The 25,705-nt window shown below is 38.8% G+C and overlaps 1 protein-coding gene across 4 annotated transcripts in view; it reads right to left on the bottom strand.

The window, feature by feature from the left end:
* RNF13 (ring finger protein 13) overlaps positions 1 to 25,705 on the bottom strand; it is a 224,435-nt gene that overhangs the window by 117,278 nt on the left and 81,452 nt on the right. For all 4 annotated transcript variants that reach the window (XM_036896400.2, XM_036896402.2, XM_036896403.2 and 1 more), the window contains one exon: positions 5,907 to 6,032. In XM_036896400.2, coding sequence (XP_036752295.1) covers positions 5,907 to 6,032 — 126 coding nt within the window. Of the gene's footprint in view, positions 1 to 5,906; positions 6,033 to 25,705 lie in introns of those variants that run through there.

The following is a 25,705-nucleotide window of genomic DNA, read 5'->3' as shown; positions in this document are numbered from 1 at the left end:
CATCTTACTACACTGATGGACAGTGACAGCAATGGGGTATGGGGTGGACTCGGTAATAAGGGTGAATGTAGTAACCACATCGTTTTTCTTGTGAAACCTTCATAAGAGTGTATATCAATGATACCTTAATAAAAAAAAATGGGTATACCCATAACATAATAAAGGTCATATACGACAAACCCACAGCCAACATCATACTCAATAGTGAAAAGCTCAAAGCTTTTCCTCTAAGATGAGGAATAAAACAGGATGCTCATTCACTATTTTTATCCAACATAAACTGGAGGTTCTAGTCACAGCAATCAGACAACACAAGGAGATAAAAGCCATCCAAATTGGTAAGGAAGAAGTAAAACTGTCACTATTTGCAGATGACAATGTATTATACATATAAAAACCCTAAAGAATCCACCAAAAAAACTATTAGAACTAATAACTGATTCAGCACAGTTGCAGAATACAAAATTAACACATAGAAATCTGTTGCATTCCTATATACTAACAACAAACTAGCAGAAAGAGAAATTAGGAAAATAACTCCACTTACAATTGCATCAGAAAGAATAAAATACCTAGGAATAAACCTAACCAAGGTGAAAGACCTATCTATACTCTGAAAACTGTAAGACACTCACAAGAGAAATTACAGAAGACATCAATAAATGGAAATCTATCCATGATCATGGATAGGAAGAATTAATATTGTCAAAATGACCATCCTGCCAAAGCAATTTACAGATTCAGTACAGTCCCTATCAAAATACCAACAGCATTTTTCAATGAACTACAACAGACAGTTCTAAAATTCAAATGGAATCAAAAAAGACCCCAAATAGCCAAAGCAATCTTGAGAAAAAAGACTGAAGAAATTAGTGGGAAACTTAGAGAATAGGGATAATTCTTAAAACCTGGCTGATCTTCCTTTTTCAACTGAAAAAGTAAGAAGGAAGTAGAATCTCTTTCTCAAGTGATCAAAGCGATGCAGATGAGAATGGAGCAATGTTGTAATATTCAGAATGAATGTAAAAACTGTTAATTCTATCTACAAAATAAAAATTCCTGTAAACATTATAGATTTCTGATAACTAATCTTTGGTTAAAAACACAGAAATTTGTGTAGTTCTAAAAATTATATTTTACGTGATTATTGTAATGTTCTTGAAATAACCAGATATTCTCACAAATTTTTTTAAATGTCATATTTCCCACTGGGATGTCAATTCAAGTCTTCTGAGAGCTTTGCCTTGGAATGTTACACTCATTTTTCTAATCAAAAGATTTAATATAGCCTTTATTTACCAAAGAGCCAGCAATGTTTAACTTCAAATACTCAGCAAAAACTAACATTTCCAAACAATTATATTTTGTCACTGTAAAGAACAGCATTGTACAAAAATAAACAAAATTAACATTGTTTTCCTTCTCATCTAGAGCTGTACTTTTCCAAGAATACAGTTTTTGTCATTGTGAGTTAAAGTGATGGCTTTCAGAGCAATCAGCTGGCCTGTGATCAACAGTTCTTAACTGACCTTCTGAACATTCCACATACCCAAATACTGATTTTGAATATGGGTTTGCTGCATCCCTTCAGGGCAAGATAGGTTAAAAAGGCACAAACGTCTGCTTTTCTCAACATAAGTTAAAAAAACTAAAACCGTGCTCTTTTTTTTAATAGTATTATACTGTAATTTCCTACCCTCCAAAAATTGTTAATTTCCTTTCTATTTTACTGTCTCTCTCTGAGTCATAAAACACCTAGGATTGTTTGTATATAGAAAACCTGCCATTTCCTTCATTGTAGCACACAATTTTTACCTCGTTTACTTTTAAGGAAGAAATAGAAGACGACTAGAATAGAAGTATAGGTTTCTTTAATTACAATATTCATCCTCAAAAAAAATCTAAAGAATTACAAAAAGTAAATCCTGAAATTACCCAAATTACTCTTTGAAATATCTTGACAAAACTTTACTCCTTACTTCTTTTTCTCCTCTGCTGTCGACAATGGAAAAGGTTCCTTTCTACAGGAAAAGCTTTGTAAGAGGGAGGCAAGGCACTAAGATAACCATACAATTACTATTGCTGAGTTAAGCTTTTCTCAGTACTCAGTCCCAGGATCCTAAATTCAGTACAAGGAAATGAGCATTTTTCTAACTATTTTCTTAAATCCACGCATTCATACAAAATTGTGGCTACATCTGAATGAACCATTGATTATACTAAGGGCTACTTATGTGCAATTCAGCAAAGAAGCACTACACATAGGTTGTAAATGATTAAGTTCTAAAACACACCTAATACAAAACTGTACGTATCATCAATTTGAAGCCCAGAAAATACAAGCATATATTTCTGATCTAAAGATTATAGAGTTTTTGATAAAGCTGATAGCATTGTACCCAATAGTATGACCATCCTTAAGAGAAAAATTCTCTTTGTGATGAGATTCCAGTTGTTTTCCCTATAAATGTGATGAATTTGTCCTTATCTACTCACACTACCTTGATAGATGACCCATAACTCTTATTTATGCATATTTATTAAACATAGTTTATACATTACACAGGCAGGATCAAACTGTCCTTTATAAGCCTGATTAGACATTTTATACATCAACTGACACTGAGTTACTATATCACAGTATGATTTATCTGCCAATACTTTACTTTCTAAAAGATCAGCATGATGGTTAATTTGATGTGTTAATTTCACTGGGCTCAGAAATGGCCAGATAGCTGATAAAACATTACTTTGGAGGGTGAGAGGGTTTCTGAAATAGACTGGCATTTGATTCAGTTGTCTGAATAAAGAAGATCCACCATCATCCAATTCACTGAGGGCCCAAACAGTACAAAAGGTAGAAAGAGGGCAAATTCCCTCTCTCTCCTCTTGATATCCATTTTCTCCTGGCTTCAGACATCAGAGCTCATGGTTCTTAGGCCTTTGGGCTCCAGGACTTAACACCACTGGCTCCCTGGGTTCTCAGACCTGTAAACTCAGACTAAGTTATGCCATTGGCTTTCCTGATTCTCCAGCTTGCAGAGAGCAGACTGTGGGAATTCTTGGCCTAATGCAGTCAGTATCTTTGCCATCTTTACCCTTATTCTATGTTACACCAACAGGAAAAAGCATAACACATCAATGGCTAACATCTACTGTCTACTCACTGTGTGCAAGGCAGTTTGACAAGTATTTAATGTTAAGTATATAATTCTATGATGTAGGGAATGTTATGATTCCTATTTTACAAATAGAAAAATTGAGGCACATAAAGGTAAAATACCTTGCCCCAAATCACACTGCTAATAAGTGAAAAAGATGAGATTCAAATGTATGCCATCTATTTCCAAGACCCTGATTAAAATCAGCATGTCTCCCCCATGAACTATGTCATAAATTCACTATAACTGACAGAAAGACAGATATCATCAGGAATGATATGAGTAAGGGATCTTTAGCCTTAAATGTTTATAATACACTCTGTTGTTTTATTTGTAAAGGAAAAATCACAAGGTGAAAAAACATATACAACAGACTAGAACCTTTTCCGTTAAGGCTATGTCCACATGGTGAAATACAACAGGAATTTTTTAACATTTTTTCCTTATGAGAACCCTCAATTTAAATGTTTTTACATGTTTTTTAACATCTACATATTTTTTTTTTGAGAGGGGATCTCTCATATTTATTGATCAAATGGTTGTTAACAGTTAACAACAATAAAATTCTGTACAGGGGACTCAATGCACAATCATTAATCCACCCCAAGCCTAATTCTCATCAGTCTCCGATCTTCTGAAGCACAACGAACAAGTTCTTACATGGTGAACAAGTTCTTACATAGTGAATAAGTTCTTACATGGTGAACAGTACAAGGGCAGTCATCACAGAGACTTTCAGTTTTGATCACACATCATGAACTACAAACAATCAGGTCAGATATGAATATTCATTTGATTTTTATACTTGATTTATATGTGAATCCCACATTTCTCCCTTATTATTATTATTTTTTTAAAATAAATAACATCTACATATTTTTTAAGAATGCGTTACACAGATAAATAGAAGGCTTACTGCTATATTACATAATGTTATTTAACAAACCTTTATTGCTCACCTACTGTATATACTATGATACAAACTTGATATACAAATATAACCAAAACATGAACTCTACACACATATAAGTGAAATAAATAATAAAATAATAATGTGATAAACAGCAATAAATGATATAGTTACAAAGTGGAAAGCTAGAATAACAAGTTCTGCCAGAGAGAGGGTAGAAAGAAAAGTAAGCCTTCTGGACAAGGTAACATCCACAGTTAGTACTTCAGTGATGAAAGCAGACTTATAGGTGCTAAAGATAGTCTTAAACAGAGATTCTGAATGGAGAAAATAGTATATGTGAAGGCACAAAGGTGTAGTCAGCAGGGCACAGCAACGTGAGAGATTTTAAGTGGGAGGTAAGGCAGGAAATGGGAAGAGATGAGCTGCAGTAATAGTTAAATCATAAAACGATGAGGATCCAATAAAGGGATGGAAAGACTAACAAGCCTATCAATCCATTCCTGAGTTGTGCTTTCACCCTCAAAAATAAAAATTTAGTAGCATTATTTCACTAAATTTTCCAGTGAACCACTACCCATCCCCAAAAGAGGTTATAAAAAAAATGATAATCTAGTTTTTTAGTTACCAAAGTTTGGACTCAGCCAAAATTAGAGTATTATAGTACAATACCTTGGAATCATAAGTTCTAGTTTACTTTTAATTTCTTAGTGGCAAAAAATTAATGAAATATTAGAATAATATTTCATTTTTGTTGAAACAATCTGTAATTATTATAGTTTAGTTCTGGATCAATCTTAAAATGGTTTCCCACTTTAAAGACAATTAAAGTTTAGATTTAAGGCTAATATACAATAATAACAATACCTATCATTCACAAAGTACTCTACATTTTCAAATCCCTTTATAGTTATTATTTCATCCCTTCAGTAAGTTTATAATAGAGGTGTCATTTCTTGTCATGAAATGAAAGGTGGAGAAGGAGTCAGGGCAGCCTTTCCTACCAGACAGACAAGTCGTCTTAAGATCAAGCTATTGAAAGTACATGAAATAATATCCTGTATCTATTCTCTAAGATATATGCAAGATACTATATGACACTCAGGTCTAAGGTAATCCAGTATAAGTAATATTAAGGCTTATTCTATATAGACCTCAATGTGGCTTTTCTGCCAAGACCAATCCAAAAATATATTTTTAAAGACAGTATTAATAGTATCAAAAAGCCATACCTTTACAGCAACACTGATAAGTGAGGGATGTCTTATGGCAAACTTTGTTTTACTATCTGAAATACCATCTTATCCCACTCCAGGGAGACAAACTTTATACAGGTCACACAGTCAGCTTATTAAAAGAGAAATCCCAATGTCAAAATAGATATTGATATACATGTAGTACTACTGGAAGGATAAAGGCATAAAACTAAAAGTTGCTGTTTTCCATTCCCAGATTAGACCAAGCAGGATTCCACTATTAAACCACAGTTCAAGATGCCCAACAACCACCTGAAAGTTCTTAGAACCAATAGTAACTATTTATATCCTAGTCACTTTTTCAATCTTACTAAAACTGTGAATCATGAAACTGAGTGTTCCTTTTTGTACTGGCTGCTAAAAACATAGAGTATATTTTGTAGCAAATGAACAAGATTTAAGTAAACTCACTATTGCCTTTCTTGCCCTCATCATCTCATTTTCCTTTCATCATCCTTTCTTTTTATAATGTGAATGAATTGTGTGCATTTTCTTAAATCCTTTCTGAAACAACAGAGAATTTAGGTTACCTAACAAAACAAACACTAACAAAAAAAAAATGAAAAAAGCAAACATTACCTTCATATCAAAATTACAATCAAGTCTTCTAATTAACACGATGAAAGTGCCAGATGAATTGTCTTTTACTGGTGGAGGCACTATGGGTTCACAGGCATTTTCTGGTTTGGCGTTAATCAAAAAACCCTGAAAAACAATTGGCAGAAAGTTTTTTCTCTGTTAAACTCAAAAAATCAGTTCAACTTACTTTTGTTTCATGCGTTTTTCATTTTGCTAGATGAATTATCTGGAAACTACAACACTTCCTACTCTCTAATTATTCCCAATCCCAGAACTTCTAAAGCAGTATTTGGTTTCATAAACATTCTTTTTAAGTTCTGTTTTTTATTATTAAAGTTCAAAAAAAAATGCGTAAGCCCACCACCTCAAGGACAACCACTGTTAGCATGTTGATATATTTTCCAACAATGATGGACATTTCTAAACCAAGCAAATACTTTTTAATTTAACTTAAAATTTTTATGTGTTATCAAACAATGAAATGAACAGCATTTCTATGAATTTATTCTATAGAAACAATAGCCTAAGTATATAAAGGTATATGTATACTACATCAAGTACACCTCAATAGAAGTTTTTTTAAAACAAAAGAAAAGCTGTATGTACAAAGATGTCCTTCATATGTTGTTTTTAAGAGCAAAAACTGGAAATCAGGAACAATAGAGCAGCCAACAGACGTGAAACACTGAATAAACATAAAAATATGATCAAGTTCATTAAATTGGAGGAAGTGAGCAATTAGAGCTATGACACTGTGCCTTAACAACATGTGAATTGGTCACAAGAACCATATTCCACAGGATTTGGCAATTTCTTCTGCCTTAAATTGTATTGCTTGGCTTGTGACAGGGGAGTGCTTTTGTATATGTTTCAGGAATAAAATGCAACACACCTTCATTTACTCAGAGAACTGTTCCTCTTTTTTATTTTACTTGAAATGTAGTTGATATACCATATTATGTTGGTTTCAGGTGTAAAACATAGTGAACAGCTCCCCTTCTTAATTCCACAAAGCACTGGGTTTTTACTTTGCTGGGGAACAGAACTGTGGTTACAGCTCTAACAATGAATATTTGCTTCACTCATGCTTAAATTTACATCCCACTGCCTTTTCTGTGCCTCTCTGTACATATATGCATATACATGCGTGTGCACACACACACACACACTTTTTGCCTTAATGCCGTATCACATAGTGAAGTTCCATTCAAGACACTGTAACAATAATTAAACTCAACCCATGCAGTATCAACAAGATATATAACTCAACTGAAGTGAGGGCAATATGAACAACTATGGCCGAATTTCCCACATCCAGATGATGTCAACTCTATTATGACTGCCACCTGGCGGACATCAATTGAAAGACACATCCCAATTTCACAAATGTTAAAACATAGCATAAAAAAATGCATCTTAGAATCAATAAATTTATGTGTAGACACTCAAAAGGGTCTATCAAGTGGAACTGGAAAAGAGTTTCTTCTTTTTAATCATTTCTGTGTCATTGAGACAATAAGCATGTACTATCTTTAAATTTAAGAAAACTTTTAAAAATCAATTACAGTTCAAAAAACAATCCAGGAGGGGCAGAAGATGGCGGCGTGAGTAGAGCAGCGGAAATCTCCTCCCAAAACAACATATATCTATGAAAATATAACAAAGACAACCCTTCCTAGAATAAAGACCAGAGGACACAGGACAATATCCAGACCACATCCGCACCTGAGAGAACCCAGCGCCTCGCGAAGGGGGTAAGATACAAGCCCCGGCGCCGCGGGAGCCGAGCGCCCCTCCCCGCCAGCTCCCGGAGGGAGAAGAGCAGGCAGAGCGGGAGGGAGACGGAGCCCAGGACTGCAGAACACCCAGCCCCAGCCATCCGGGCCAGAGTGCAGGGCCCTCGATACTGGGAAAACAGGGCAGCAAGAACAGTGAGCAGGCACTGGAGGCTGGGCGACAGAGGGCATAAGAAAAGCGCGCGACCATTTTTTTTTGCTTTTTTACTGTTTTGTTTTGGCGACCGCTTTTTGGAAGTCTTAAAGGGATAGGGACCCCAATACTAGGGAAACAGGGCAGAAAGACCGGTGAGCAGAGGCCTGAGGCTGGCACCGGAGAACAAAGAAAAACGAACGACCACCTTTTTTTTTTTTCTTTTTTTTAATTAAAAACATTTTTTTTTTTTTTAATTAAAAAAATTTTTTTTTCTTTTTTTTTTTTGTGGGCGTTGTTTTGTTTTGGCGGGTGCTTTTTGGAAGTCTTAAAGGGGCAGGGCGGGTCACTTAATCCAGAGATAGGGAATCCGGGATCTCTGGGCACCCTAACCCCTGGGCTGCAGGGAGCAGGGAGGCCCCTTACGGAGATAAATAGCCTCCCAGCAGCTCCTGCTCCAACACGACTCCACCATTTTGGAGCAGCTGCCCGAGCCAGGCCACGCCCACAGTAACAGCGGAGATTAACTCCATAGCAGCCGGGCAGGAAGCAGAAACCCTGTCTGCGCGCAGCTGCGCAGCACAAGCCACTAGAGGCCGCTGTTCTCCCAGGAGAGGAGGGCCACAAACCAACAAGAAAGGAAGTCCTTACAGCCGTCACTCGTCCCAGCTCTGCAAACTATTCCTATCACTATGAAAAGGCAAAGCTACAGGCAGACAAAGATCACAGAGACAACACCAGAGAAGGAGACAGACCTAACCAGTCTTCCTGAAAAAGAATTCAAAATAAGAATCATAAACATGCTGACAGAGATGCAGAGAAATACGCAAGAGAAATGGGATGAAGTCCGGAAGGAGATCACAGATGCCAGAAAGGAGATCGCAGAAATGAAACAAACTCTGGAAGGGATTATAAGCAGAATGCATACAATGCAAGAGGCCATTGATGGAATTGAAATCAGAGAACAGGAACGCATAGAAGCTGACATAGAGAGAGACAAAAGGATCTCCAGGAATGAAACAATATTAAGAGAACTGTGTGACCAATCCAAAAGGAACAATATCCGTATTATAGGCGTCCCAGAAGAAGAAGAGAGAGGCAAAGAGATGGAAAGTATCTTAGAAGAAATAATTGCTGAAAACTTCCCCACACTGGGGGAGGAAGTAATCGAACAGACCACGGAAATACACAGAACCCCCAACAGAAAGGATCCAAGAAGGGCAACACCAAGACACATAATAATTAAAATGGCAAAGATCAAGGACAAGGAAAGAGTGTTAAAGGCACCTAGAGAGAAAAAGGTCACCTATAAAGGGAAACCCATCAGGCTAACGTCAGATTTCTCAACAGAAACCCTACAGGCCAGAAGAGAATGGCATGATATATTTAATACAATGAAACAGAAGGGCCTTGAACCAAGGATACTGTATCCAGCACGACTATCATTCAAATATGACGGTGGGATTAAACAATTCCCAGACAAACAAAAGCTGAGGGAATTTGCTTTCCACAAACCACCTCTACAGAACATCTTACAGGAACTGCTCTAGATGGGAGCACTACTACAAAGAGCACAGCACAAAACACCCAACATATGAAGAATCGAGGAGGAGGAACAAGAAGGGAGAGAAGAAAAGAATCTCCAGACAGTGTATATAACAGCTCAATAAGCGAGCTAAGTTAGGCAGTAAGATACTAAAGAGGCTAACCTTGAACCTTTGGTAACCACGAATTTAAAGCCTGCAATGGCAATAAGTACATATCTTTCAATAGTCACCCTAAATGTTAATGGGTTGAATGCACCAATCAAAAGACACAGAGTAACAGAATGGATAAAAAAGCAAGACCCATCTATATGCTGCTTACAAGAAACTCACCTCAAACCCAAAGACATGTACAGACTAAAAGTCAAGGGATGGAAAAACATATTTCAAGCAAACAACAGTGAGAAGAAAGCAGGGGTTGCAGTACTAATATCAGACAAAATAGACTTCAAAACAAAGAAAGTAACAAGAGATAAAGAAGGACACTACGTAATGATAAAGGGCTCAGTCCAACAAGAGGATATAACCATTCTAAATATATATGCACCCAACACAGGAGCACCAGCATATGTGAAACAAATACTAACAGAACTAAAGGGGGATATAGACTGCAATGCATTCATTCTAGGAGACTTCAACACACCACTCACCCCAAAGGATAGATCCACAGGGAAGAAAATAAGTAAGGACACGGAAGCACTGAACAACACAGTAGAGCAGATGGACCTAATAGACATCTATAGAACTCTACATCCAAAAGCAACAGGATATACATTCTTCTCAAGTGCACATGGAACATTCTCCAGAATAGACCACATACTAGGCCACAAAAAGAGCCTCAGAAAATTCCAAAAGATTGAAATCCTACCAACCAACTTTTCAGACCACAAAGGCATAAAACTAGAAATAAACTGTACAAAGAAAGCAAAGAGGCTCACAAACACATGGAGGCTTAACAACACGCTCCTAAATAATCAATGGATCAATGACCAAATCAAAATGGAGATCCAGCAATATATGGAAACAAATGACAACAACAACACTAAGCCCCAACTTCTGTGGGACACAGCAAAAGCAGTCTTAAGAGGAAAGTATATAGCAATCCAAGCATATTTAAAAAAGGAAGAGCAATCCCAAATGAATGGTCTAATGTCACAATTATCGAAATTGGAAAAAGAAGAACAGATGAGGCCTAAGGTCAGCAGAAGGAGGGACATAATAAAGATCAGAGAAGAAATAAATAAAATTGAGAAGAATAAAACAATAGCAAAAATCAATGAAACCAAGAGCTGGTTCTTCGAGAAAATAAACAAAATACATAAGCCTCTAGCCAGACTTATTAAGAAGAAAAGAGAGTCAACACAAATCAACAGTATCAGAAACGAGAAAGGAAAAATCACGACGGACCCCACGGAAATGCAAAGAATTATTGGAGAATACTATGAAAACCTATATGCTAACAAGCTGGGAAACCTAGGAGAAATGGACAACTTCCTAGAAAAATACAACCTTCCAAGATTGAACCAGGAAGAAACAGAAAATCTAAACAGACCAATTACCAGCAACGAAATTGAAGCAGTAATCAAAAAACTACCAAAGAACAAAACCCCCGGGCCAGATGGATTTACTTCGGAATTTTATCAGACATACAGGGAAGACATAATACCCATTCTCCTTAAAGTTTTCCAAAAAGTAGAGGAGGAGGGGATACTCCCAAACTCATTCTATGAAGCTAACATCACCCTAATACCAAAACCAGGCAAAGACCCCACCAAAAAAGAAAACTACAGACCAATATCCCTGATGAACGTAGATGCAAAAATACTCAACAAAATATTAGCAAACCGAATTCAAAAATACATCAAAAGGATCATACACCAAGACCAAGTGGGATTCATCCCAGGGATGCAAGGATGGTACAACATTCGAAAGTCCATCAACATCATACACCACATCAACAAAAAGAAAGACAAAAACCACATGATCATCTCCATAGATGCTGAAAAAGCATTTGACAAAGTTCAACATCCATTCATGTTAAAAACTCTCAGCAAAATGGGAATAGAGGGCAAGTACCTCAACATAATAAAGGCCATCTATGATAAACCCTCAGCCAACATTATATTGAACAGCGAGAAGCTGAAAGCATTTCCTCTGAGATCGGGAACTACACAGGGATGCCCACTCTCTCCACTGTTATTTAACATAGTACTGGAGGTCCTAGCCACGGCAATCAGACAAAATAAAGAAATACAAGGAATCCAGATTGGTAAAGAAGAAGTTAAACTGTCACTATTTGCAGATGACATGATACTGTACATAAAAAACCCTAAAGACTCCACCCCAAAACTACTAGAACTGATATCGGAATACAGCAAAGTTGCAGGATACAAAATCAACACACAGAAATCTGTGGCTTTCCTATATACTAACAATGAACCAACAGAAAGAGAAATCAGGAAAACAACTCCATTCACAATTGCATCAAAAAAAATAAAATACCTAGGAATAAACCTAACCAAAGAAGTGAAAGACTTATACTCTGAAAACTACAAGTCACTCTTAAGAGAAATTAAAGGGGACACTAACAGATGGAAACTCATCCCATGCTCGTGGCTAGGAAGAATTAATATTTTCAAAATGGCCATCCTGCCCAAAGCAATATACAGATTTGATGCAATCCCTATGAAACTACCAGCAACATTCTTCAATGAACTGGAACAAATAATTCAAAAATTCATATGGAAACACAAAAGACCCCGAATAGCCAAAGCAATCCTGAGAGAGAAGAATAAAGTAGGGGGGATCTCACTCCCCAACTTCAAGCTCTACTATAAAGCCATAGTAATCAAGACAATTTGGTACTGGCAAAAGAGCAGAGCCACAGACCAATGGAACAGACTAGAGAATCCAGACATTAACCCAGACATATATGGTCAATTAATATTTGATAAAGGAGCCATGGACATACAATGGCGAAATGACAGTCTCTTCAACAGGTGGTGCTGGCAAAACTGGACAGCTACATGTAGGAGAATGAAACTGGACCATTGTCTAACCCCATATACAAAAGTAAACTCAAAATGGATCAAAGACCTGAATGTAAGCCATGAAACCATTAAACTCTTGGAAGAAAACATAGGCGAAAACCTCTTAGACATAAACATGAGTGACCTCTTCTTGAACGTATCTCCCCGGGCAAGGAAAACAACAGCAAAAATGAGTAAGTGGGACTATATTAAGCTGAAAAGCTTCTGTACAGCAAAAGACACCATCAATAGAACAAGAAGGATCCCTACAGTATGGGAGAATATATTTGAAAATGACACATCCGATAAAGGCTTGACGTCCACAATATATAAGGAGCTCACACGCCTCAACAAACAAAAAACAAATAACCCAATTAAAAAATGGGCAGAGGAACTGAACAGACAGTTCTCCAAAACAGAAATACAGATGGCCAAAAGACACAAGAAAAGATGCTCCACATCGCTAATTATCAGAGAAATGCAAATTAAAACTACAATGAGGTATCACCTCACACCAGTAAGGATGGCTGCCATCCAAAAGACAAACAACAACAAATGTTGGCGAGGCTGTGGAGAAAGGGGAACCCTCCTACACTGCTGGTGGGAATGTAAACTAGTTCAACCATTGTGGAAAGCAGTATGGAGGTATATCAAAATGCTCAAAACAGACTTACCATTTGACCCAGGAATTGCACTCCTAGGAATTTACCCTAAGAATGCAGCAATCAAGTTTGAGAAAGACAGATGCACCCCTATGTTTATTGCAGCACTATTTACAATAGCCAAGAATTGGAAGCAACCTAAATGTCCATCAATAGATGAATGGATAAAGAAGATGTGGTACATATACACAATGGAATACTACTCAGCTATAAGAAAAGGGCAAATCCAATCATTTGCAGCAACATGGATGGAGCTGGAGGGTATTATGCTCAGTGAAACAAGCCAAGCGGAGAAAGAGAAATACCAAATGATTTCACTTATCTGTGGAATATAAGAACAAAGGAAAAACTGAAGGAACATAACAGCAGCAGAATCACAGAACTCAAGAATGGACTAACAGGTACCAAAGGGAAAGGGACTGGGGAGGATGGGTGGGTAGGGAGGGATAAGGGGGGGAGAAGTAGGGGGGTATTAAGATTAACATGCATGGGGGGGTAGGAGAAAAGGGAGGGCTGTACAACACAGAGAAGGCAAGTAGTGATTCTACAACATTTTGCTATGCTGATGGACAGTGACTGTAAAGGGGTTTATAGGGGAGACCTGGTATAGGGGAGAGCCTAGTAAACATAATATTCGTCATGTAAGTGTAGATTAGTGATAGCAAAAAAAAAAAAAAAAAAAAAAAAAGGGCAGTTCTTGTGTGGTAACCTCCAACGAGTTCTACACAAGGGTATAAAGGGCATATAAAAGTGTAGGCAAAGGGTCTGTTTGTGTTTATACAGAGGATCAAAGCCTAATTGGGCTACCCCGAAAATGAACTAAGATACGATATGAAAAAGAACTTCCAACATCTGCACCCTCTGGAAGACTCATGCCAGAAGATGATCATCAAAAAACCCCAACAAAGATCCACGCACTGCTACAGCTGTAGATGCACTCATCCCACCATTTCCTGGACCTGCCATGGGAATGAGGAAGGAGATATCTAAGCTGGCCTGTGCATACAGTAAAACAACAAAATTGGACTGGATCTATACTGTTGGAACTCAACTAAGAATTTGGAGAAGTGCAAATTGTAGCGCTCCAAACTCTTACAACTACAGACTATTTACTGTTAAAAGAACATATGGCATGTGAACAGTCCCCAGGAATGGGTTGTTTTAATTTGTCTGATTTCTCTCAGACTGTTCAAGTTCAGTTGGACAATATCCACCATGTCATAGATAAGTTTTCACAAATGCCTAAGGTGCCTAACTGGTTTTCTTGGTTTCACTGCAGATGGCTGGTAATTACAGATATGCTTTGGTTATGTAACTATACTCCTATTATGTTAATGTGTGTGTGCAATTTAAGTAGTAGCTTAAAACCTATACATGCTGAAGTTACTCTACAAGAAGATATATCAAAGAAATAATCAATCTTCCCATTTTTTCTTCCGCCTGCTACTTCTATAGCTTTTCTTCTTCCTTCCTAATTACAACCCTTAAATAGAATTCGTGCCTCATATCAAATTTACCGAGTATCATAATTCTTCCAAGTGGTAAAGATACCTCAAGACAAATGCTGGGCATAGAAGCCACAGGGCATAAATATGCAAAGAAGTAAAAAGTTAACTTTTTCAAACAATAAGGCTTCTCTCTCACTTACCAACTTCACATTTCCCTGTATGGCCCCGGAAGATGACTGGTTAGCCAGAGACGGGTAAGATTCCTCAAGGGAGGAACAACCTAAGACAGGCACAGTCGCAGGGGGGCCATCAGGTGAGAAATTGGGGATCAACAGAGGTGAGGCTTAGAACCTCACCCCCCCGTTCTGAGAGAAATCTTCTGCATACGTGGATGTTTTATTGCCCTGGTCTAGCTTGGATTAACACATAGTCTACAGGCACACACCTGATCATCTACATGTGCTCTCTTACAACACTAAACTATGTTTTCTACCTTTATCTTGTATCTACCTACCACTTCAGCATTTTATTAAAAATAATAATAACAAAGAGAGAAATGTGGTATCCACATATAAATCAAGTATAAAAACCAAATGAGTATTCATATTTGAACTGACTGTTTATAGTTCATAATGCATGAGCAAAACCGAAAGTTTCTGTGATGACTGCCCTTGTACTGTTCACTATGTAACTTATTCATTATGTAAGAATTTGTTCTACATGTAAAAACTTGTTTGTTATGCCTCAGAAGATTGGAGACTGACAAAAATTAGGCTTGGGGTGGAATAATGATTGTGCATTGAGCATTGACTCCCCTATACAGAATTTTATTGTCATTAACAACCATTTGATCAATAAATATGAGAGATGCCCTCACAAAAAAAAAAAAAAGGACATACTTCCAATGGTAAAATAAATTAGTAACCGGGATGTAAGGTATAGCATAAGGAATATAGTCAAGATATTGTAACAGCCTGGTAGGGTGATAGCTGGAACCTAGAATTATGTATATAAATGTTCTACCACTGTGTTGTACACTTGAAACTCATGTAATGTAATAGTGTGTGTCAACTACCCTTCAATAAAAAATAATTATTAAAATTTAAAAAAAAAAAAAAAAAAAAAAAAAGAACATATGGCATGTGAACAGTCCCCAGGAATGGGTTGTTTTAATTTGTCTGATTTCTCTCAGACTGTTCAAGCTCAGTTGGACAATATCCACCATATCATAGATAAGTTTTCACAAATGCCTAAGGTGCCTTAATGGTTTTCTTGGTTTCACTGGAGATGGCTGATAATTACAGATATGCTTTGGTTATGTAACTATACTCCTATTATGTTAATGTGTGTGCGCAATTTAAGTAGTAGCTTAAAACCTATACATGCTGAAGTTACTCTACAAGAAGATATGTCAAAGAAATAATCAATCTTCCCATGTTTTCTTCCGCCTGCTACTTCTATAGCTTTTCTTCTTCCTTCCTAATTACAACCCTTAAATAGAATTCGTGCCTCATATCAAATTTACCGAGTATCATAACTCCTCCAAGTGGTAAAGATACCTCAAGACAAATGCTGGGCATAGAAGCCACAGGGCATAAATATGCAAAGAAGTAAAAAGCTAACCTTTTCAAACAATAAGGCTTCCCTCTCACTTACCAACTTCACATTTCCCTGTATGGCCCTGGAAGATGACTGGTTAGCCAGAGACGGGTAAGATTCCTCAAGGGAGGAACAACCTAAGACAGGCACAGTCGCAGGGGGGCCATCAGGTGAGAAGTTGGGGATCAACAGAGGTGAGGCTTAGGACCTCACCCCCCCTGTTCTGAGAGAAATCTTCTGCATACGTGGATGTTTTATTGCCCTGGTCTAGCTTGGATTAACAGTCTACAGGCACACACCTGATCATCTACATTTGCTCTCTTACAACACTAAACTATGTTTTCTACCTTTATCTTGTATCTACCTACCACTTCAGCATTTTATTAAAAATAATAATAATAAAGAGAGAAATGTGGTATCCACATATAAATCAAGTATAAAAACCAAATGAGTATTCATATTTGAACTGACTGTTTAGAGTTCATAATGCATGAGCAAAACCGAAAGTTTCTGTGATGACTGCCCTTGTACTGTTCACTATGTAACTTATTCATTATGTAAGAATTTGTTCTACATGTAAGAACTTGTTTGTTATGCCTCAGAAGATTGGAGACTGACGAAAATTAGGTTCGGGGTGGATTAATGATTGTGCATTGAGCATTGACTCCCCTATACAGAATTTTATTGTCGTTAACAACCATTTGATCAATAAATATGAGAGATGCCCTCACAAAAAAAAAAAAAAAAAAAAAAAGGACAGACTTCCAATGGTAAAATAAATAAGTAACCGGGATGTAATGTATAGCATAAGGAATATAGTCAAGATATTGTAACAGCTTGGTAGGGTGATAGCTGGAACCTAGAATTATGTATATAAATGTTCTACCACTGTGTTGTACACTTGAAACTAATGTAATGTAATACTGTGCGTCAACTACCCTTCAATAAAAAATAATTATTTAAAAAAAAAAAAAAAAAAAAAAACAATCCAGTCATACTAATCGAAAATTGAAGCCTTAAAAAAAAAACCAGATCTAAAATCATTAAATATTACCCTTCCTGTGGACTATGCTAAAAAAAAAAAAAAAAAGAACTTGCTAAAATAGCTTACTAATTCCTGTCCTTCCCTCAGATGTGACTCACTTAAAACTAAGTGCAAATTTACTTTGTTCCATCCACAAAAACTACCAGGTAGCATAACGGCTTTACCAAGCAGATCTCTCTGGTCCCATGATTAAGAGTGGCCAAGAAGGTGCTTATAGCCCCCACTGTCAGTGGCCAGGGCCAATCCCTTCTTATTAAAAGGATGCTTGCCCTGCTGTTAAACACTCTCCTCATCCCTATCTTCTGAATTGGGGTACTTTATACCTATGTAGGAAGCCCAAGAGAAATACCAATACCTACGACACTCGGAAATGGGATGCCTAGCTTTTCTTCTCCTTGTTGCTGTAATTCCCTCGTGATTAAACAGAGAAGCTGGATAAAGTTGTGCCTGCAGACTGGCACCTCAAAATCATCAAATGTTTATATGTTAGTTTTCTCAAAAGTGTTTATGACTATACATAAAGTGCACATATTATAATTTTTCAGCATACTGAGTTTTTCACCAACTGAACACACCTGTATGAGGAAACAGAGCATTAATAGTACTTCAGAAGTTCCCCTCATCCTCCCTTCCAGTCACTACTACTCCATATCCCCATCCCCAGTGTCACTACATGGACTTCCAGCAGCTTAAATTTTGCCTAATTTTACACTTGACATAAACAGAACCATACAGTATAGAAAATGCTCTTTCAGACTTCTTTCTCTCAGTACTGTGTTTGTGAGATTCATCCCTACTATTAAGTATCCATACTGCTGGTATATACATGGTAGGTCTTTCATTTTCATTTCTATATACTATTATACTGCATGTGAATATACCAAAATTTACTCTGTTGCTGCTGAGCATTTGGGTAATTTGTAGTTAAGAGCTACTATAAATAGTGCTTTATAAACATTCCAATACAAGTCTTTTCATGAACACATATACAAGTCTTTTAAGTGTATACACAGGAAATCAAGCTGGATCATAGGGGATATCAAGTTTTAGTAAACAATTCAACGCAGTTTTTCCAAAGTGGTTTGGGTTACCATTTTTTAACTGGAATATTCAAGCAATCTAAGCATAAAAATCATACTGAATATAATTTTTCATTAATGCTTCAGAAGGTATTTAGAACTGCGATATTTCAGGGTAAATGCTATGGAAACATTACTTTTGTTGATAAATCACACTGGTTAATAAAGCCATAAAGAGACTGATATTTCAATAAAGTGGCTTTGTTTAAAAGACTGTTTCAGATGAAAAGAGCCTTTGACTTTCCTTCCATTCAGCTTGCACAGAATGGCAAACTATATATAATTAGTAAAATTAAGAGGAATATGTGCAATGATAATGTAAACAAAAATGCAGAAAGCAAGGCAGCAGTGCATGTTTCTCTGCTTTTAGGAAGAGAGGGAGAGAAGTGGTAACTTAGTCTGTGAGTGAATAGATGAAGTTATGAATTAATTAATAACTGCAGTATCAGCAAACAGCTAATATTTGTTGAGGCACTAATGCCTTCTGAGTGCTCCATTTCATTTAATCTTTGCAATAATCCTATGAGATAACTACTATTATTATCATCCCAATCTTAAAGATGAGTAAACTGAGTCTCAAAAACATTGGGTGACTTGCCCACAGTCACACACAGCAGGCATGTAATCCCAGGAAGTCTGACTCCAGAGCCTATGTTCTCAACAAAGATGCCACACTGCCTCCACAGGACAAGAACACTAGGTGAAGAACAAGATGGGCAACAAGAATGGGCATTTACAAAACTGAACAAACCAAAATATGTTAGTCTAAAAGGCAATTAAGGCTGATTCTAAAATTTGATACAAATACTTTAAATGATGAAGATCTCAATGAAAACTTTCTGTCATAATTTTTACATTCAAAGACCAAAAAGAGGTTCACTGATCAATCAGACTTTTATCAGCTAACATTTTCCTAATGCAAGACAGATGCATTATTTTTATGGGTAACTTTCAGAATGTTAAAAATATCCACAGCCATTTTCTCTAATTCTTTATTAGATTATTCTTCCAAACTCTACCAGTAACTTTCACATAGAGGACACATTTAATTCCTTTTTCACAAACAGTTGGAGATTACTCTCTTCTTACACATCCTTTAACTATTACTCATTTTAATTTAAGTTCCTTTAACACTATGCCCTGAATACACTGGTCTCTTTTCATGAGGGCTCATGAAAAACATGCAAGAACACTAATGTAAAAGAACCCAATAGGGTAAGAGAAAATAAAGTACAAACAACACACAGTGCAATTGCTAGAACAGAGCAAATCGCTCTAACTAGGAGAGACAATAACAGAAAACGTACTGTTTGACTCGGTTCTTAGACTTTATTTCAGTTTGGTGCCAAAAGCCGAACATACTACTCTAGGTGATCTGACCAACATAACAGACAGGAACTATCACTCTTAAAATTGTTACAGACATTATACTTCTGTTGATGCACTATAAAACTAAATTAGGTTTCTGGCAAACATAACACAGTTATTTCAACAAATTTTTAACTTATGTTATAACTCTCCTTTTCAGTACCTTTTAAGACTCAATGGCAAAACATTAGCATATTAACCATTCCAAGCTTCATGCCATTTGCAAATTTGATGACCGTACCTCCCATGACTTACTGCACATTATTGAGGAAAACACTAAATTAGACAGAAATTTGAGGATTATACACTAATTAAAAGTTAAGCCCTTAACTGTATTAAAAGGTTTTCAAAAACCTCCTCACAAAGTGATAGCATTATAAACTGACAGCACATGTAGCATTATACAGAGCAGTAACTGAGTATCTTTCATCTCAAAGTTACATCTCAGTTTGTATACACTCTGCTAGAATTCTCCCCAATATTCTTCTTGGATTATATATCTTACCCATAAGTTAGATTTTAGATAATAAATAAACAAAATCTAATAAAAAGTTATAAAATACAAAAAGCCTATTAAAAATTGAAAACATTAAAAGAATACTTTGAAATGCTAAGTCAGCTTGGAGACATTACAAAGTCAGTTCCAGACCACCATGATAAAGCAAGTGAGTATCACAGTAAAGCAAGTCAAATGAATTTTTTAGTTCCCTGGTATATACAAAACTTAGGTTCATACTGTACTATAGTCTATGTCTATTGCATACTACGGCATTGTGTCTAAAAAAATGTACATAGCTTAGCTAAAAAGATTTTTATTGCTAAAGAATGCTAGCTATCATCTTTGACTCACTGAACTTTCAGTGAGTCATAATCTATTTTGCTGATGGAGGGTCTTGCCTCCATGTTGATGGCAGCTGACTAGCCACGATGGTTGTTGCTGAAGACGGGTGGCTGGGGCAATTTCTTGAAATAAGTCAATCAAGTTTACCACAATGATTGACTCTTCCTCTCACAAAGGATTTTTCTATAGCATGTGATGCTATATGATAGCATTTTACCCATAGTAGAACGTCTTTCAAAACTGGAGTCAATCCTCTCAAATCCTGCCACTACTCGATCAACTAAGTTTATGTAATATTCTAAGTCTTTGTTGTCATTTCAACAAATCTTTACAACACCTTCACCAGGAGTAGGTTCCATCTCAAGAAACCATTTTCTTTGCTCATCCATATGAAGTAATTCCACATCCATTAAACTTTTATTATGACATTGCCACAATTCAGGCACATCTCCAAACTCTACTTTTAATTCTAGTTTTCTTGCTATTTCCACCATGGTGACTTCCTCCACTGAAGTCTTGAACACCTCAAAGTCATCCATAAGGATTAGAACCAACTTCCAAACTCCAGTCCATGTTGAGAGTGTTACCACTTCCCATGAATCACAAAAGTTATTAATGGCATCTAGAATGGTGAATCCTTTCCAGAGGTTTTCGATTTACTTTGCCCAGATCCATCAGAGGAATCACAATCTATGGTAAATACAGCCTTACAAAATGTACTCCTTAAATACTAAGGTTTGGAAGTTGAAATTACTCCTTGAACCATGGGCTACAGAATTGATGTTGTGTTAGCAGGTATGAAAACAACATTAATCTCCCTGCACATCTTCATTAGAGCTCATGGGTGACCAGGTACATTGTCAATAAGCAGTCATATCTTGAAATCTTTTTTCTGAGCAATAGGTCTCAACAGTGGACTTAAAATATTCAGTTAATCATATTGTAAACAGGTGTACTGTCATCCAGGCTTTGTTGTTCTATTTACAGAGCACAGGCATAGTAGATTTAGCCTAATTCTAAAGGGCCTTAGGATTTGTGGTTTAAATGAGCATTGGCTTCAACTTAAAATCACCAGCTGCATTAGTCCCTAGAGCCAGCTTGTCCTTGGAAGCCAACTGAAAGGAAAGGAGCGACACACAGCAGCAATTCACCGGAGAATTCCGCTTTATTGGGGAAAGGTGCTGGGTTATATAGGAAGGGGCATGGGGTGATTGTGGTGTTACTTCTACGGGGCTGGTGGCTATTGGCTAGGTGCTGGGAGTGGGAGTGGGGAGAGAGGTGATTGGTCTTTAGGTGGCGCCGTCGGGAACTGAGGACCCGGAAGAGAAGCCGGAAGTTTGCCATCTTACTGGTGGGGGCCCTTCATTCCCCCCTTTCTCCTCTATGGGGTTGTGGACGTTGCTTTCTTTCTGACTGCTTCCTGCTGAACGGGGGTGGAGAAGGGAGTGAGGGCTTGAGGATTGGGGGGAAAGGGTTGATAGGACTCCCCACAGTAAGGACGAGTAGATGTGGACTTCTTCAGGTTGGAAATCAATGAAGGTTCCTTGTAACTATAGGTCGAGGACTTGTTGATTTTAATGGTGCCAAGAGGATACGGGTGCCAGAAGCCAGGCGTCTGCGGCCATTGTTTCCAGGAACAGTTTCCAGCGGAGAGTGGGGTCCATCTCAGCGTGTGGTGGGGAGGTTACGTGAGGGTGAGGGATCTTCTGTGGCCAGAAGCTGATAGTTTGAGTAAAAGCTGGTTGGAAGTTTGATTAGAGATTTTTCTGACTTGGGATTTGATGAACTTCATTATACAGGGTAAGAAGAGACAGGCGAGAAGAATGATTATTATGGGGCCTGCAATGGGCCAGAGCCAGGTAAGGAGGGGGTTTGTTAGTATTGAAGAGAATGGGCTGGAATTGGAAGCAGAGTGGAGGCAGGAGGCAAGGTCGGTGAGTTTGGTAATGTCAGTTTCTATAATGCTGGATTCGTTGATGTAATAGCAGCACTCCTCTCGAAGGAAGATGCAGGTGCTGCCCTTCTCGGCTGTAAGCAGATCTAAGGCCTGCCAGTTTTGGAGGGTGACTTTAGCTAGTGAAGTGACCTGTCTTTGGAGAGAGGCTAGGAAATCGGCAGTGGATGTCAGGGCTTTTTCAAGTTTGTCGTTGAGATTTCTAATTGCCCATAGAGAGTGACTCAAGGCTCTTCTCGAAAACCCTGCACTAATGGCTGAGGTGGTGAGTTGAAAAGACTGCCATTACACTAAAAGAAGTGTCGCGGTTGAGTGAAAGTCTTAGAGCAGGAGGTAGGGGTGTAGATAGAGAGGCAGTGAAGTGCGCTGGAGGGGGGTGGAGCTGGGCTTACACAGTGGTGGATGGTGAGATTATCTGCGTATTCTGGTTCTCACAGGGGTATGTCTGCCAGGGGGGCGGAGGGGTTGTCCTTCTGCATGGAAGGAGTAGTTGGAAATATTAAGGGGCACGGCAGCCAGCTATGGGCGCTGTAGTGATGTGCACAAGAAACAATTGGCGGTGTTGAGGGTGTGGTTGAGAAAGATGGTGGTGTCTTGAATAAGCTGTAACTAAGAGTAGGAGAAATAAGAAGATGAAGAAGTGCCGTCAAGAGTTGATAATGACTTTTTCGGAATGTCTGATATCTGATGCAACTTGAGAGATTTGGGAGTGAGAGGGAACATACTCTCGAGAGATATGAAGGGTACTGTGGGGAGTTGAGGACCCCCCATAGTAAACTGAGGCTGTGACTTTGGCGGCCCATCGAGAGTCCCAGGGATCTGGGATTGATAAGGAGAATGAGTTGTTGGGGTATTTCATGAAACGGTTGGAGGAGTAATACTGTGGGTACCGGGAGTTACCCATGTAGTGAATGGTGCAAGACCTGTAGGGACATCCCCCGTAGGTGTCTTGCCATCGCCTACAATAGGCTTGTCTTTGGTCATAGAGGAAGCAGAGGTAGGGAGAATAAAGGTAGCTGCTAGTGAACACTTTGGTGGAGGGAGGAAAGTGGAGGTATAAAGGCTCGGAGCAGCCTTTTAGAGGGCAGTCTGACGTGGCAATGAGGGCAGTAACTTTTGTTTGATGCTGTGTGTAAGTCTGTCTTACTTTGAATCGCCATACAAAGGAGGCTGGGGTGGCAGTAGGAATGAGGAGAAAAAACAAGAGAGCGGTAAAGGAGGAAAAAGTCATGATTCGGGTATGGATGTCAAAGGGAGTGAATGGGAGATGTGGAGTTTCAAGGGATCAGAGGGATGAGGCATGGTAGAGTAGACAGCGTCTTGGGCTGTATCTGAAGGACTCTGGATTGTGACTGATGGGTCTTGGGTGTCCAGAGAAGGTGGGTCTTGGGTATTTGGTTTCAACCTGGAGATATGAATCTAAGGGGTGACAGAGTTATCAGGCAGTAAGAGCTTGGCGGCTGAGGGGGTGCAGAGAATAACTGGGTGTGGACCTTCCCATTTCGGGGTGAGAGAAGGCCAGTCCTCTGGCGGCTTATAAAATACTAGTTGGCCGGGCTGTAAGACAGGAGGATTTTGGGAGGCAGATGGATCAGGAACGAGTTAATCTTGATATTTCCACAATTCAGTGCGGAGGAGAGAGAGTAGCGGAAGGGCTATATTGGAAGGAATTGGTCCTTTGTGGGAAGGGAGCCCCAGGGGTAGAATCAGGCGGCCATACATGATCTCAAAGGGCGACAAGAAGGAAGGTTTCTTTGGGAGGGCCCGAATGCGGAGTAGAGCTAAGGGAAGTAAGCGAACCCAGTCAAGGTGTAGTTCTAGAGATAGTTTGGTCAGGATGTCCTTTAGAGTTCTATTGGTTCTTTCTACTTTTCCCGAAGCTTATGGTCGATAAGGACAATGTAAATGCCAGGGGAGCGAGAGCGACTTGGAGAGGTTCTGGATAATTTGGGCAGTGAACTCAGGGCCTTTATCTGATTGGAGGGAGGTGGGCATCCCGAACCTAGGAAAGATCTGGGTGAGGAGGATAGAGGCAACTGCGGACGCTCGTTTGTTAGTGGTGGGGAAAGCTTCAACCCATCCTGAAAATGTATCTACTATCTCGAGTAGGTATTTGGTATGCTGTACAGGGGGCATGTTAGTGAAGTCTATTTGACAATCTGCAGCGGGGACATGACCCCTTGCTTGATGAGCTGGGAAGGGTCGGGCTTTGAGGGGGGTATTAGGGTTAGTGCGTTGGCAGATTGTGCACTTGCGGGTGATTTCGTTAAGGAGGGTTTTGTCTTCAGGAGAGAGAGAAAAAAAGGATTGTAAAAAATGGGTCAAGGATTGGGGGCTGGAATGGAACAGATCGTGTAAGAAGCGGAAGAGAGACTCTTTGTCCTGGGAACAGAGGGTGTCTTGTGATAAAGCTAAAACTGCAAGGGCAGATGGATTGTTGTTTGGTGTGTCTTCTGATAGGGCAACTGACCGGGCTACTCTGTCAGCTTTGTTGTTACCTCTTGCAATGGGGGAGTCATCTTTCTGATGTGATTTGCAGTGGACTATGCCTAGTCGGTGTGGGAGTTGTGAGGCCTCTAGAAGTTTAGTAATTAAGGCTGAATTAGTTACAGAATTTCCTTTTGTGGTGAGGAGGCTTCGTTCTTTCCATACTGCCACATGAGACAAGAGAATGTGAATACGTACTTGGAGTCAATGTACAGTGTGAGAGACGTGTCCCGGGCCAGAGTGCAAGCTCTGGTGACTGCAATGAGTTCGGCCTGTTGATTGGTTGTACCAGGGGGCAGGGCTTGTGCCTCAATGACGTCTTCAAGAGAGACTACTGCGTATCTTGCATAGTGGGTGCCCTCATGTTTAAAGGAGGACCCATCAGTGAACTAGATGAGGTCAGAATGTGAGAGGGCTCCTTCGGAGATCGTGGAATGGCATGGAAGGAAGTTGTGAAGGGCTTCCAGGCAATCATGCGAGGGAGTATGAGGAGCATAGGGTAGAGGAAGAAGAGTGGCCGGATTCAGGGGCTGGCAGGTGAGGAAAGAAATGTCTGGATTTTGGAGGAAAGAGGACAGTAAGGTCAGGAGTCTGGAGGGAGGGAGAGTCTGTAAACTTTTGTAGGTTAAGAGATCTTTTAGGTGATGTGGGGACAGAATGGTAAGGGGTGCCCCGAAAGTTAGTTTATGAGCTTCTTTCTGCAAGAGCTGCCCAGAGACTAATGCTCGTAGGCAGGGGGCCCATCCCCGAACTGTGGGGTCTAATTGCTTGGAGAGATAAGCTACTGGGGCAAAGGATGGGCCATAATATTGGC

Source organism: Manis pentadactyla, chromosome 1, assembly GCF_030020395.1.
Source record: "Manis pentadactyla isolate mManPen7 chromosome 1, mManPen7.hap1, whole genome shotgun sequence".
In the NCBI taxonomy this organism is placed as follows: domain Eukaryota; kingdom Metazoa; phylum Chordata; class Mammalia; order Pholidota; family Manidae; genus Manis; species Manis pentadactyla.
The sequence above is the reverse complement of the archived record's forward strand: the minus strand, read 5'-3'. Positions and strand labels throughout refer to the sequence as shown.